The sequence below is a fragment of the Hemiscyllium ocellatum genome, chromosome 33 (genome assembly GCF_020745735.1).
Source record: "Hemiscyllium ocellatum isolate sHemOce1 chromosome 33, sHemOce1.pat.X.cur, whole genome shotgun sequence".
Classification (NCBI taxonomy): Eukaryota; Metazoa; Chordata; class Chondrichthyes; order Orectolobiformes; family Hemiscylliidae; genus Hemiscyllium; species Hemiscyllium ocellatum.
In genome coordinates, this window is record NC_083433.1 from 8,620,168 (window position 1) to 8,634,788 (window position 14,621).

At 46.1% G+C, this 14,621-nt stretch overlaps 1 protein-coding gene across 1 annotated transcript in view; it reads left to right on the forward strand.

Annotated features, from left to right (window-relative positions):
• The first annotated feature begins 958 nt into the window (after positions 1 to 958).
• Positions 959 to 14,621, forward strand: part of LOC132831200 (excitatory amino acid transporter 2-like) — a 37,340-nt gene continuing 23,677 nt past the window's right edge. Inside the window, exons 1-2 of the mRNA XM_060849213.1 lie at positions 959 to 1,085; positions 13,294 to 13,446. Coding sequence (XP_060705196.1) covers positions 959 to 1,085; positions 13,294 to 13,446 — 280 coding nt within the window. The remainder of the gene's footprint in view (positions 1,086 to 13,293; positions 13,447 to 14,621) is intronic.

Consider the following 14,621-nt stretch of genomic DNA (forward strand, 5'->3'; position numbering starts at 1 on the left):
GAGGGTGGGGGATGTTACTGAGTGTTACACTGAGGGAGGGTGGGGGATGTTACTGAGTGTTACACTGAGAGAGGGATGGGGGATGTACCTGAGTGTTACACTGAGAGAGGGATGGGGGATGTACCTGAGTGTTACACTGAGAGAGGGTGGGGGGTGTTACTGAGTGTTACACTGAAGGGGGTGTTGGATGTTACTGAGTGTTACACTGAGGGAGGGATAGGGGATGTAACTGAGTGTTACACTGAGGGAAGGTGGGGGATGTTACTGAATGTTACACAGAGAGGATGGGGGGTGTTACTGAGTGTTACACTGATGGAGGGTGGGGGATGTTACTGTGTGTTTCACTGAAGAGGGTGGGTGATGTTACTGAGTGTAACACTGAGGGAGGGTGGGGATGTTACTGAGTGTTACACTGAGAGAGGGAGGGATGGGGTATGTTACTGAGTGTTACACTGAGGGAGGGACGGGGGATGTTACTGAGTGTTACACTGAGGGAGGGTGTGGGGGGTTACACAGAGAGGGATGGGGGATGTTACTGAGTGTTACACTGAGAGAGGGTGGGGGATGTTACTGAGTGTTACACTGAATGAGGGTGGGGGTAATGTTACTGAGTGTTACACTGAGTGGTTGAGGGATATTACTGAGTGTTACACTGAGAGAGCCTGGGGGATGTTACTGTGTTATACAGAGAGGGTGGGGGACGTTACTGAGTGTTATACTGAGGGGGGTGTGGGAAGTTACTGAGTGTTACACTGAGAGAGGGTGGGGGATGTTACTGAGTGTTTACACTGAGAGGGGGTTGAGGGATGTTCCTGAGTGGGGTGGGGGGTGTTACTGAGTGTTACACCCAGGGTCATGGGGATTATGAACATCACACCTCGGGGAATGAGTTACGTTTTAAGCGGATAATGACACTGCATTGTTTCTTTTTTGCCCAGTTTCCTGTGTGTTTCCAGAGATGACAAACCAATCCGACATACATATTTCAGACCGTCACCCCAGCCTGGATGAATTGCCCAAACCTCCCTTTTCAAAGCATTGTAATTGGTTGGAAAGAAATCTACTTCTCTTGCTAACTATTCTTGGTAAGACTCTTTACCTAACTCTTCAGAGGCTGGCTTCTCGTCACCCGTGTCCTTTTACTTACAAAGAACCTTGGGAGTGTTACTGAGCAAAGAGACCTTGGAGTGCAGGTTCATAGCTCCTTGAAAGTGGAGTTGCAGGTAGATAGGATAGTGAAGAAGGTGTTTGGTATGCTTTCCTTTATTGGTCAGAGTATTGAGTACAGGAGTTGGGAGGTCATGTTGCGGCTGTACAGGACATTGGTTAGGTCACTGTTGGAATATTGTGTGCAATTCTGGTCTCCTTCCTAACAGAAAGATGTTGTGAAACTCGAAGGGGTTCAGAAAAGATTTACAAGGATGATGCCAGGGTTGGAGGATATGAACGATAGGGGGAAGTTGAACAGGCTGGGGCTGTTTTCCCTGGAGGGTCGGAGATTGAGGGGTGACCTTATAGAGTTTAGAAAATCATGAGGGGCATGACAGGATAAATAGACAAAGTCTTTTCCCTGGGGTGGGGGAAGTCCAGAACTCGAGAGCATAGGTTTAGGGTGAGAGGGGAAAAATATAGAAGAGATGTAAGGGGCAACCTTTTCAAACAGAGGTTGATACGTGTATGGAATGAGTTTCCAGAGGAAGTGGTGGAGGCCGGTACAATTGCAACATTTAAAAGACATCTGGATAGGTATATGAATAGGAAGGGTTTGGAGGGATATGGGCTGGGTGCTGACAGGTGGGACTAGATTGAGTTGGGATATCTGGTCAGCATGAATGGTTGGACCGAAAGGTCTGTTCCGTGCTGTAAATCTCTATGACTGTAAATTCATAGCCTTTGACAGTAGCACTACATCTCACTGAGTCCGGGTTTCAACATGGCTGACATTCATCCTTTCATGTCAGCCTGGGCTCCCTGATCCGACCAGATTAACAACCTCAATCAGGGAACTCAGATTCTATGAGGTCCAGCTGACTCTCCTCATTACCTCACCAAAGACCCTTAGACAGCACCTTCCAAACTCAAGACCACTTCCATCGAGAAGGGCGAGGGCAGCAGGTACTTGGCAACACCACCACTTGCAAGTTCCCCTCCAACTCACTCGCCCCCCTGATTTGGAAATATATTGTCGTTCCTTCACAGTCTTTGGGTCAAAATCCTGGAATTCCCTCCCTACCATCACTGTGGGTCAACCCACAGCAAGTAGACTGAAGTGATTCAAGAAGGCAGCTCACCCCCACCTTCTCAAGGGCAAATAGGGACAGGCTATTAATGCTGGCCAGCCAGCAATGCCCAAGTCCCACAGATGAGTAAATTAAAGCAAGAATCACTTACTACTGATTGCAAAAATACCATTTCCAGGGGGTTCGTTTTCTCTCTCTCTCTCTCCCCCATGCCACCTCAGACATGTACATAGCAGAGCTCCCCACCATCTGCCCATGGTGTATCATCCTATTTGGTAATGTCATCATCTCTCACCTTTCTCCATCCAGTCCTGGTGTGGGATTGGACCCGGAGCCTCTGGCTCAGAGGTAGAGACAGGACTGCGACACACAATCAAGACTTAAATAAAACAAAGCAATTGGAAACGGAACCAGAAATTGCCGGAGAAATGCAGCAGGTCTGGAGAGAGAAAGCAGTTAACATTTCCACTCCAGTGAACCCTTCTTCAGGGCTATTAGTAACTGGGAAAAGGTGGTATATTTGTTGGCGACAAAGGATGGTCAGGGGGTAATCGATAGGTAGACATGGTGCCCAGGGAGAAAAACAATGGATAATGGAGACAAAGAAAATCTGTTAATGGGGACCATAAGTGAATGAAAATGGATTAGCTGTGTCATGTGATGACCTGGCTAGGGGTGTGTGCTAAGAGTGGTTAAAAGACAATACAGGAAGGTGTCTAGCTCCTTTAAAAAATGACTGAACTCATTACTGAGTCCCCCAAGTGGATTTTCTGGGGGGTTTTTTTGTCACTATCAGCACTTACATTTCTCAATAAAAATCAAAAGAACTCAGTTCTGACGAAGGGTCACTGGAGTCGAACCATTAACTCTGATTTCTCTCCACAGGTGCTGCCAGACCTGCTGAGCTCCCCCAGCAATTTCTGTTTTTGTGTCTTAGATTTCGAAGCTCTATTCATATTTTCAGCCAATTATTTTGCATCTTTTATTTTCCAAACTTAAGACAAAATTGCTGGAGAAACTCAGCAGGTCTGGCAGCATCTGTAGAGAGAGAAACGGAGTTCCAGGTCCAGAATAACTATTCTCTAGAGGTTTGTTTTCTCTCTGCACAGACACTGCCAGACCTGCTGAGCTCCCCCAGCACTTTGCTTCTATTTCTCCTTAATTCTTACACAAGGTGTCATTGGTAAGGTCAGCGTTCCTTTCCCATTCCTATTTCCATCTAAACTGAGACTTGTGAAGCAAGTTCAGAGTTCAGCACGCTGCTCATTACTGAGCCAGAAGTAACTGCTAGTCCTTGTCATGGTAACCATCACTGATGCCTAGTTTTATACATCAGTCAACGTGTTCAGCAAATTTAAGAAACACCTCTGGCTCAGATGGGACTTGAACTAGGATCTCCTGGCCCAGAGACAGACATTACTCCTGCACCTCAAGAACACCATGCAGACAGACCCCGAGTTGTGGACTGGTTCTGCTCGAGAGTCTGTTGGCAGGTTGATTTGTACGCACATCGGAACACAGCGTAAAGCAGCCGTTCATGAGCACAGGAAATGTTTATACAGGTCCTGATAATGACATCCCTGTACAAGGCGGTGTTTGTAAGTCAGGGACAGCCGGGTTACCAGATTTACTCACTGAACTCAAATAGCAGCCTCAGTGGGATTCGAACCCCTGTCCCAAGATTATCCCACTGGATTACTCGTCCAGTGACACTGCAGCCAAGTTAGTGCCTCCCAGTGGGACCTGTGCCCAGCAAGCTCTCACGAGCAGCCATGTGATAATGTCCTGATCATTTGTTGATGGAGGGTTAGACCAGGACACTGGGCACTTATTCCTTCTCAAGCTGGGGCCTAGGATCTACCACTGAGGGCAAAGGGGGAGCAGACAGGCACTTGGATTCATATCTGATCTGAGAGACAACACTGGGGCCAGTGCAGCACTCCGCAGTCCCCCTTTGGAGTGGATCAGCCTGGGTTACATGCTCAAGAATGCGCTGCCAGCAGTGGGAGTAGAGTCAGATACATTAGGGACGTTTAAGTAACACTTGGATAGGCACACGGAAGATAGTAAAATGTAGGGTTTGTAGGTTAGTTTGATCTTAGAGTAGGATAATAGATCAGCACAACATTGGAGGCCAAAGGGCCTTCACTGTGCTATATTCTGTGTGAGCCACTGGAGTGGAAGCCCAATCTTCTGATGTGGAGACATCGCATACAGAGCCACAGCTCACACCAGGTGGGGGGGTGGTGTGTGTGGGGGGGCTCGTTCCTGCCAAGATTAAAATATGTCAAAGTATATTACAGAATAATCTGAGTTGAAAGTTGCAGGTCACGCAATAAAATTCAGCTTGTCACCGTTCAATATGTTCCTCTTAGCTGCCTCAAAGTATCAAAACTCTTGATTAGCCCACGGTTCTGAAGGTTAGGAAGGGTTGGCCATGCTAAATTACCCATGGTACCCAAGGATCTGCAGGTTAGCATTGTTTGGCCATGCCAAATTACCCATAGTGTCCAGGAATGTGCAGATTAGGGTGGATTGGCCATGCTAAATTGCCAATAGTGTCCAGGGATGTGCAGGTTAGGGTGGATTAGCTGTGGGAAATGCAAGGTTAGAGAGAATGGGTGGGCCTGGGTGGGGTGCTCTTCTTGGGGTCGGTCTAGACTTGATGGGCTGAATGGCCTGCTTCCACACTGTAGGGATTCTGTGATTCTATCTACTACATGTCAGGAATACGACCCAAGGGCGAAACAATTCAAACTGAAAACTGCAGGAAGTGCGATAGGAATTGAACTATCCCCTATGCACTGTGTTCCACTCTGAGAAGCCTCTGTGCAAAGTTTTATATTCAAAGTGAACACTTCTACCGGGCAGACAGCCCAGGGGGTACCACACTGTACCAGTCCCTCGATGTTGCACTAATTTGCACTAATTTGTTAAACCAAACCAGGTTGCAGAGTAAAATAACATCTCTTTTAGATCAGCATTGCTGAACATGTCAAGCCAATTTGCACACAATAATTTGCACACAGCAATTTCCAGCCTCCGCAGTGTTTTGCATTGATCTATGTGGAGGTTATTGATTGATGGAGTATCTCGAGCACTTATAAAGCATTACTGTCGGGAACACTGGCCTGTGTGTGTAGTTGAGAGATAATCCTGCAACCTGTTCAGTTAGAAAGATTTGCTTTCGGGGCCTGGCTTGGATTCACGTTAACCTCTGATACCAGTTAGACCCCCCTCTTAACCAAATTAGTTTGACCCAAACGTCACAGTTAGGCTCTTGTTATCCTTCAAAATTAAACACAGACAGTGAAGATGGGTTAGATCAATGAATGGCGCTCTTTATTCCAATCGGGTATGAAGCAGAGCAGGTGATGCAGTGGGGCATGTTTTTGCCCCTCACCTTGCTGAGTGGATGGTAGTCCCCTTGTGGCCCAGGGGTTGTAACAGCCTTTTGGAACCATCTCCGGAGCTCAAAATTTTTTTCATATATGGAAATCACCCAGACTCCTGGAACTAGATCCTGGAGGGGTGTGTTTGTGTGTGTGCGTGTGTATCCGTATTGTGTGTGTGTATCCGTATTGTGTGTGTGTGTGTGCGTGTGCGTGTGTGTATCCATATTGTGTGTGTGTGCGTGTGTGTATCCGTATTGTGTGTGTGTGTGTGCGTGTGCGTGTGTGTATCCATATTGTGTGTGTGTGCGTGTGTATCCGTATTGTGTGTGGGTGCGTGCGCGTGTGTATCCGTATTGTGGGTGCGTGCGCGTGTGTATCCGTATTGTGTGTGTGTGCGCGTGTGTATCCGTATTGTGTGTGTGTATCCGTATTGTGTGTGTGTGTGTGCGTGTGCGTGTGTGTATCCATATTGTGTGTGTGTGCGTGTGTATCTGTATTGTGTGTGTGTGTGTGCGTGTGTAATCGTATTGTGTGTGTGTGTGTGTGCGCGCATGTGTATCCGTATTGTGTGTGTGTGTGTGTGCGCGTGTGTATCCGTATTGTGTGTGTGCGCGTGTGTATCCGTATTGTGTGTGTGCGCGTGTGTATCCGTAGTGTGTATGTGTGTGTGTCTGTGTAACTGTATTGTGTATGTGTATATCCATAGTGTGTACGTGTGTGTGTCTGTGTAACTGTATTGTGTCTGTGTGTGTGTGTGTGTGTGTGTGTGCGTGCGCGCGTGCTTGTTTGTTTGTGGAAGTATTCTTTGAAAGATAATCTTTCTCATTGCTGTGTGTGTGTGCGTGTGTGTGTATATATGCAGTGTGCATCTGTGTGTGTCCATAGTGTGTGTGTGTATCTGTATCGTGTGTGTGTGTGTGTATCTGTATTGTGTGTTTGTTCATCTGTGGAAGTATTATTAAAAGATAGTATTTCTCATTGCAGTGTGTGTGTGTATATGTGTATTATGTGTGTATCCGTATTGTGTGTGTGTGTGTGTTTGCTCATTGCCCTGTTTAATGACCATTATACCTGTACATAGTTGGGGTGTGGTTAGCTCATTTGGCTGGACAGTTGGTTTTTGCAGTGCAAAGTGACTCCAATAGGTTCAATTCCTGCCCCAGCTGAGATTACCCTTCAGGGCTGTCTTTCTTATCCTTTCCCCTTGACTGAGGTATGATCACCCTCTGGTTAAACCACCACCAATCATCTCTCTCTCGAATGAGTGAGTAGCCCTGTTGGGCAAAGGTAACTTTGCATGGTTATGTATCTGGTCCACTCTACATCACACAATCAACAGCTTGTGTTTGCAGGATTAAACTTCTGGTTTCCTCAAGTGTGGAGCAGTTTGCGTTGACTCAGAAGGTAAATTTAACGCAGGGATGTTTGATTCTTTAATCCTGTTTGATTTTATTGTCATTGTAGTTGCTGTTTGTGGAATTGTGACATTCTGTGAGTTGTTAGTCCTTCATTCTCACTGAGTTTGACCTTTGTAAGGAGTTGGGACGGTGTAGAGAGAGAAAAAATGTAGTGTTTTCAGCTGCATTACAGTGAAAATGAAAAGGAGTTGCATTTATAGAGCAATTTTTCCAACCTCTGCATGTCCCAAATTGACTCCTATTCAACGAAGTACCTCTAAAGCGTAACTGTTGTTACAACATGGAAAATATAATACTGTTCTGAAGGGTGGGAAGAGATTTTACTGAGGGATCTAACTCTTCCTGAAGGGGATTGACAAAGTAGATATAGAGGAGAAAGTGGGGTCTGCAGATGCTGGATACCAGAGCTGAAAATGTATTGCTGGAAAAGCATAGCAGGTCAGGCAGCATCCAAGGAACAGGAAATTTGACATTTCGGGCATAAGCCCTTCATCAGGGCTGATGAAGGGCTTATGCCTGAAACGTCGAATTTCCTGCTCCTTGGATGCTGCCTGACCTGCTGCGCTTTTCCAGCAACACATTTTCAGCAAAGTAGATATAGAGCAGATGTTTCCCCTTGTGGGACAATCTGGAAGGAAAGGTTGTAGTTTTAGGATAAGGGTCGGCAGATTTAAAACAGAGATGAGGAGGAAGGACTTCTCTCGAATGGTCATGAATCTGTGCAGTTCACTTCCGCTGAGTGCAGTGCATGCTGGGACATTGAGTAAGAATAAGGAGGAGATAGATAGATTTTTAATTAGTAACAGGGTATTGAGAGCGGACAAGAAGGTGGAGTTTATAGAATCTCTACAGCATGGCCATTCAGCTCATTTAGTTCACTCAGACCCTCCAAAGAGCGTCCCACCCAGACCCACCTCCCTACCTATCCCTGTAACCCTCACTTCCCATGGTTAACCCACCTAGCCTACACATCCCTGTGCACTACGGGGCAATTTCCCATGGCCAATCCACCCTACCCTGCACATTTTTGGATTGTGGGAGGAAACCCAAACACCTGGAGGAAACCCACACAGACGCCTTTCACCAAGATCCACCCTATTTTAAGTTACAGCGTCTCTATAATGAGGCAGGCCAGAGAGGAAAATGGAGGAAAGGGTGCTCTGCAGATCCCACTACCCCATGGGGCAACCTGCCTCATCGACCTAAAGTCTGTTGGTTGACGATCAATCTGTCATGTCATGTGACCCATGGCAGACTCCTGAGGAACGTCAACTTCAAGGCAACTAAGTGCGACGATGATTTGTCGATGGGGGGTTATCGGAGACATACAGCTTCCCTGTTCTTTTCGAAATCATGTCAAAGGATCTATTGTGTCGACTCAAGCATAGAGCCAGGGTCTTGGTTTCAATGACTTAACTGAAACGCAATGTATCCCAAGATGGCGCCATTCTCTCAGTAATGCCCAGGGTGGGTCTGCCTTGCCTTATGGACTTTGGTTTCTGGAACCCACAAGCTTAGAACCAAAAAAAAATGCAGGCGTTACAGCACAGAAAAAGGCCACTCGGCCCACTGCTGGCTGAGATAAAAACCTGACTACCCACTCTTTCTCATCCCAACTTGCAATACCTCATGGCAGCCTTACAGCTTACAATTGCAGACCAAAGCTCCCTTTAAGATGAGCTGAGGGCTTCTGCCAACACTGTCAAACTGGAAAGTGAGTTCCTGCCACTCACCAACCTCTCCAGGTGGAGAAAAACCTTTCCTCATGATCCCTACAGTCATAAAAAGGTGGGGAGGGAGAAACCTGAGAGACACAGGTCAGTGTACAGTATCTCCCTGTGAAAGAGGGGACTGAGAGACATCAGTTAATGTATACAGATATTTCCCTGTGAGAAAAAAGGGACTGAGAGACACAGGCCAGTGTACAGATTTCTCCCTGTGAGAAAGAGGGGACTGAGACACAGGTCAGTGTACAGATTTCTCCCTGTGAGAAAGAGGGGACTGAGACACAGGTCAGTGTACAAATATTTCTTTGTGAGAAAGTGGAGACTGAAAGACACCAGTTAGTGTGCAGTGATCTCCCTGAATGAGGGAGAGGGGACTGAGAGACACCAGTCAGTGTACAGATATCTCCTCAGAGAGAGAGGGGACTGAGAGACACAGGTCAGTGTACAGATTTCTCCCTGTGAGAAAGAAGGGACTGAGAGACACAGGTCAGTGTACAGATTTCTCCCTGTGAAAGAAGGGAGTGCGAGACACCAGTGTACAGATATCTCCTTAGAGAGGGGACTGAGAGACTTCAGTTAGTGTCCAGATACCTCCCATTTTTAATGCTGAAGATTATGTTGCATCTTTGAAGTCTAGATCTGCTCTTTAAGAGCGGATTATTGATGGCAGTATCACATGTTTTCACTTGAGTCAGAGAGCCCGCATTAATTCCTGCTTCCTTTAACCTCTGTGACAGCCCTGAAATTGCTTCTTGATCAGAAGGGATTGGAATTTCATTAGGGATTCAATGTTTCTGTGTAAATCCGAGGTAAATAAGAAATTAAAGCAGGGCCTAATCCCTCAGATGACTGCTGTTGGCATTTTTTTTTAATCAACCTTTGCTTGGCATTTGAAGAGACGCAAGGATGGTCTACTCAGAGTCATTGAGACTGACCGTCTCGTGCAAGCGCACGCACTCTCGCAATTCGTCGAGGGAATGAGTGTCTTTGCTGTTCATTAAGATGGCTTAAAATCTAAATATCAGATTGGATCTCTGCAGCGGCTTTCTCTCAACCTCGCTATCAGGAAACCCTATTTTGTAAGACACAAAATCTTAACTCACTTTGATGAGGGTGTGTACAAATCCCAGATTTGAGGACTGGGCAGGTACACCCTGAGCAGCACTGAGAGGTGACCACAGCGTCAGGGATACTGCCTTGCTGAAAATGTGGCCTTTCTGTCCAATCACTGAATAGAAAGTATCCTCGCGCATCACGTTGGAGGGGAACAACTGGAAATCTCCTTGGTGTCCTGATCAATAGCCATCCCTCAACTCAAAAACTGGACTTCACAAGTCGAGAGTATGTGGAGGGTGGGTTGACATGGGCTAGAGAGGAAGGAACTGAAATAAGCGGAATTTATCAAGACAGATTTGATTTAGCTCCCTGGTTTTCACCTTTTCTCTCACTGATGGTTTTTGACCGATTGCTCAGGTCGGCAGCGTTTGTCATGTTATGTTGGGAGATGGAGTTATTTAGTAAAATAAAATGAAAAGGGCAGAGTCGCCTCCCAGCGGAAGGCTGCTGGGCCAAGGAAAAGGTCCCAAAGGGAAAGGTGGAAACAGGTTTGTGCTAAACCCTAATTTACAACAAAATCTTTATAAAGGTTTTAAAGGGTGGCTCAGTGGTTAGCACTGCTGCCTCACAGCACCAGGGTCCCAGGTTCAATTCCAGCCTCGGGTGACTGTCTGTGTGGAGATTGCACGTTCTCCCCGTGTCTGCGTGGGTTTCCTCCGGGTGCTCCTGTTTCCTCCCGCAGTCCAGAGATGTGCAGGCCAGGTGAATTGGCCATGCTAAATTGCCCGTAGTGTTAGCTGCATTGGTCAGAGGGAAATGGGTCTGGGTGGGTTGCTCTTCGGAGGGTCAGTGTGGACTGGTTGGGCCAAAGGGCCTGTTTCCACACTGTAGAGAATCTAATCTAATCTAAATCGCTGAAATTCTTTCTCCTGATTATATGGATACAATTCTGTTCAACAAACCCCACCCCTGTCCAAGTTCCCCTCCAAGACACTCACTATCATAACTTGAAAATATATTGTATCTTCACTGTCGCTGGGTCAAATTTCTGGAATTCTTTCCCAGACTGCATTATGGGTGTCCTGACTACAAATGGACCACAGCGGTTCAAGAAGGCAGCTCACCACCCCCTTCTCAAGAGCAACTAGGGACAGGCAATAAATGGCCCAGCCAACGTCACTCATATCTCATACACAGAAAGAAAATAAATTACTTCTGATTTTATGAGTAATATGTTGCAGACCAGATCAGACCTCATCAAAATATTTTAAGAAAGTGGCCTAGATCCTAATTTCTTCTTATTTTAAAGGTAAATGTGAGATGCTATATTCCAGATGCAATTCAATTGATCAAACTACACAACTTGGAGCAATGCACAATTTATTCAAACACTATAGTTAAAATACAACAAAAGAAAGAAGAACTGGGAATAACCTAACACGATTGGAAAACTTCACTGAATAATACAGACAGTAAACAGTACTAATTAACTGCTCCAATGTAGCAACATCCCATAAACACACCCTTGGCAAAAGGCAAATTCAATAATAGAATGTCTCACATGCAGTTCTTCAATTCAAGAGGAAAGAACATCAAAAGACAATTCTGAGAGACAATTCAGAGAGAGAGAGAGAGTGTAGCAGCTGGCAGAGATTCACTACTTCCAAGTCTGCTGAGATCCCTAGCAACAACTGCCTCAAGCTAATGGAAAATCCTGGTTCTGTGAGAGCTTGACAACACCCACTCAGGCTGCTTCTATTGTTCCAATTTATTTTAAAAACCCTAAGCTTCAAATAGTGTTTATCTCCTCAGAGACTGCTCGGCACCTGTCCCTAATCTCTGTCTAAAAGAAAAAAGGACAAACACGTCTCTGAAAGCTACAGCATCATTACAGATGTCGGGAACATCTGCTGGCAGTCACCCCAGAGAATATCCCTCAAATTCAGCATTGGGAGGAAAAAATTGAACTTACACTTCCATCTGGGACTCTTCATTGGTTTTAGTTTAAAAAAACGTTCTGGTTATTATCACGCGGTTATATAAGGAGCTTGCTGTTCGCAAATTGACTGCTTTGTTTCCTGTATCATAACAGCGATGAGACTTCAAAATACATCTTTACCATCCTTTAGAATTGCCTGAGCTGCTAAAATATGCTACCACAAATGTAGGTCTTTCATGTAAAGTCATACTGCACAGAAGCAGACCCTTCAGCCCAACCTGTCCATGTTGACTAGGTTTCCTAAACAGAACTAGTGCCATTTGCCTGCATTTAGTCCATATCCCTCTTGTAGTGATTGTAACGAGGTCAGCCAGGTGGATCTCATAGACTCTGAGTTCCCTGAGTGGGAGTGTTACACTGGTTCAATCAGGGAGTCCTGGCTGACGGATATTAACAGGAGTGTCAGGGGTTCTGCTCACTCTAGGAGCCAGCTCTGAGCAAGCAGAGTCAGTGTCATAATCTATGCCTGCGTAAATAAAGAATGACTTGATGACGGGATACCATAGAGTTATTTCACCTCTAAACCTTTCCTTTCCGTATCCCTGTCCAAACGCCTTTTAAATGTTGCAATTGTATCCATCTCTGCCACTTCCTCTGGCAGCTCATTCCAGACACGCACTATCCTCTATGTAAAATGTTGCTCCTTGGGTCACTTTTATATCTTTCCTCTCTCACCCTAAACCTATGCCCTCTAGTTTTAGACTCACCCACACTGGAGAAAAGACCTTGGATATTCACCTTATCCATGCCCCTTATGATTTTGTAAACATCTATAAGGTCACCCCTCAACGGGCAGCACGGTGGTTAGCACTGCTGTCTCATAGCACCAGGGTCCCAGGTTCGATCTCCGCCTTGGGCATCTGTGTGTGTGGAGTTTGCACATTCTCTCCGTGTCTGCGTGGGTTTTCTCCGGGTGCTCCGGTTTCCTCCCACAGTCCAAAGATGTGCAGGTCAGGTGAATTGGCCATGCTAAATTGCCTGTAGTGTTAGGTGCATTAGTTGGAGGGAAATGGGTCTGGGTGGGTTACTCTTCGGAGGGTTGGCGTGGACTTGTTGGGCCAAAGGGCCTGTTTCCACACTGTAGGGAATCTAATCTCATTGAATGGCAGAGCGGGCCGAATGGCCTATTTTCTAAGTTCCTGTCTCGAGATTTTAGCCCAAATAAACTCAGTGTTTAAAATAATCTTGACACCCCGGTGTGCGATTTAAAGTTCAATGAAGATTGCAAGTGTCACTGTTGAGACGAACCTAATGTAATCAATCTCCTACACTCCAGGGAATAAAAGTCCCAGCCTATTCAGCCTCTCCTCATAACTCCAACCCTTCGGTCTTGGTAACATCCTTGTGAATCATTTCTTTTCTCTCCTTTCCCATTTAATAATATCCTTCCTACAGCTGTTGGTCTGTGAGTTTGTGTTGTATCTGAGCCTGATTCTAGTTTAACCTTTTGTGCTTCAGGAGTCATTCTGGGGGCAGTGTTTGGTTGTCTTCTACGCATGGTTCCTGACCTGGGCCCCAACTTCCTCCTCCTCGTCTCCTTCCCTGGTGACATCCTGATGCGAATGCTCAAGATGCTGATTCTCCCGCTCGTCATCTCCAGTTTGATCTCAGGTGAGAAGTCGTGATGGTTGTTTCTTCCGTTATTCATTCCTGCAAATGTGGATGTAGCTGGCCAGGCCAGTATTTATTACCCAGAGGGCAGTTGAGAGTTGACCACTCTCCTGCTGGTCTGGAGTCACGGGGAGACCAGACTGGGTGCGGAAGGTGGATTTCCTTCCATAAAATTTAGAACTCTGAAGAGGAATCATACTGACTCGAAATGTTAACTATTTCTCTCACCCTACAACGTGATTGTAATGTGAGGTAAGGTCACCCCAAAGTAGCTCAGTGAACCAATAATCAGTAATTATTTTACTGTTGTCTTAACCCCAGATTTCCTCTTTTATTGAGTTCGATCTGCTGTGACGTGATTTGAACTTGGGTCCACAGGACATTCCTGGGTCTCTGGATTAATCATCCTTCCTGATCATCATCCCTGGGGAAGGGCTTCATCCGAAACGTTGACTCTTCTGCTCCTCGGATGTTGCCTGATTGGCTGTGCTTTTCCAGTAACCACACTCTTGTCTCTGGATTAATAGTGCAGCGATAATACCACCGTATCATTGCCTCCATCAGCCTTTCTCCTCCTTTGCCTTCTGGCTCCACGCTCGCTGTACCTGCATTATGCTTCAGCTGTGGGCTATTCAGCAACAGAATGCATCACAGGGAGTTTGTTAGCTCGGATGGCTGGTCTGTAATGTGGGAAGATACCAACGCTATGGGTTCAATTCCTGCAACAGCTGAGGTTACTATGAAGGAATCTTCTTCACAATCTCTCCCCTCCTTGAGGTATGTGACCCTCTGATTAAACCGACACCAGTCCAGGCGATGTACAGCACGGATACAGACCCTTCAGTACAACTCATCTGTGCCGATCAGATATCCTAACCTAATCTAGCCCTATTTGCCAGCACCCGGCCCGTATCCCTCCAAACCCTTCCTATTCATATACCCAGGAGAAAGTGAGGACTGCAGATGCTTGAGATCAGAGCTGAAAATGTGTTGCTGGAAAAGCGCAGCAGGTCAGGCAGCATCCAAGGAACAGGAGAATTGATGTTTCGGGCATGAGCCCGAAACGTCGATTCTCCTGCTCTTTGAATGCTGCCTGACCTGCTGCGCTTTTCCAGCAACACATTTTCAGCTATTCATATACCCATCCTTTTAAATGTTGCAATTGTACCAGCCTC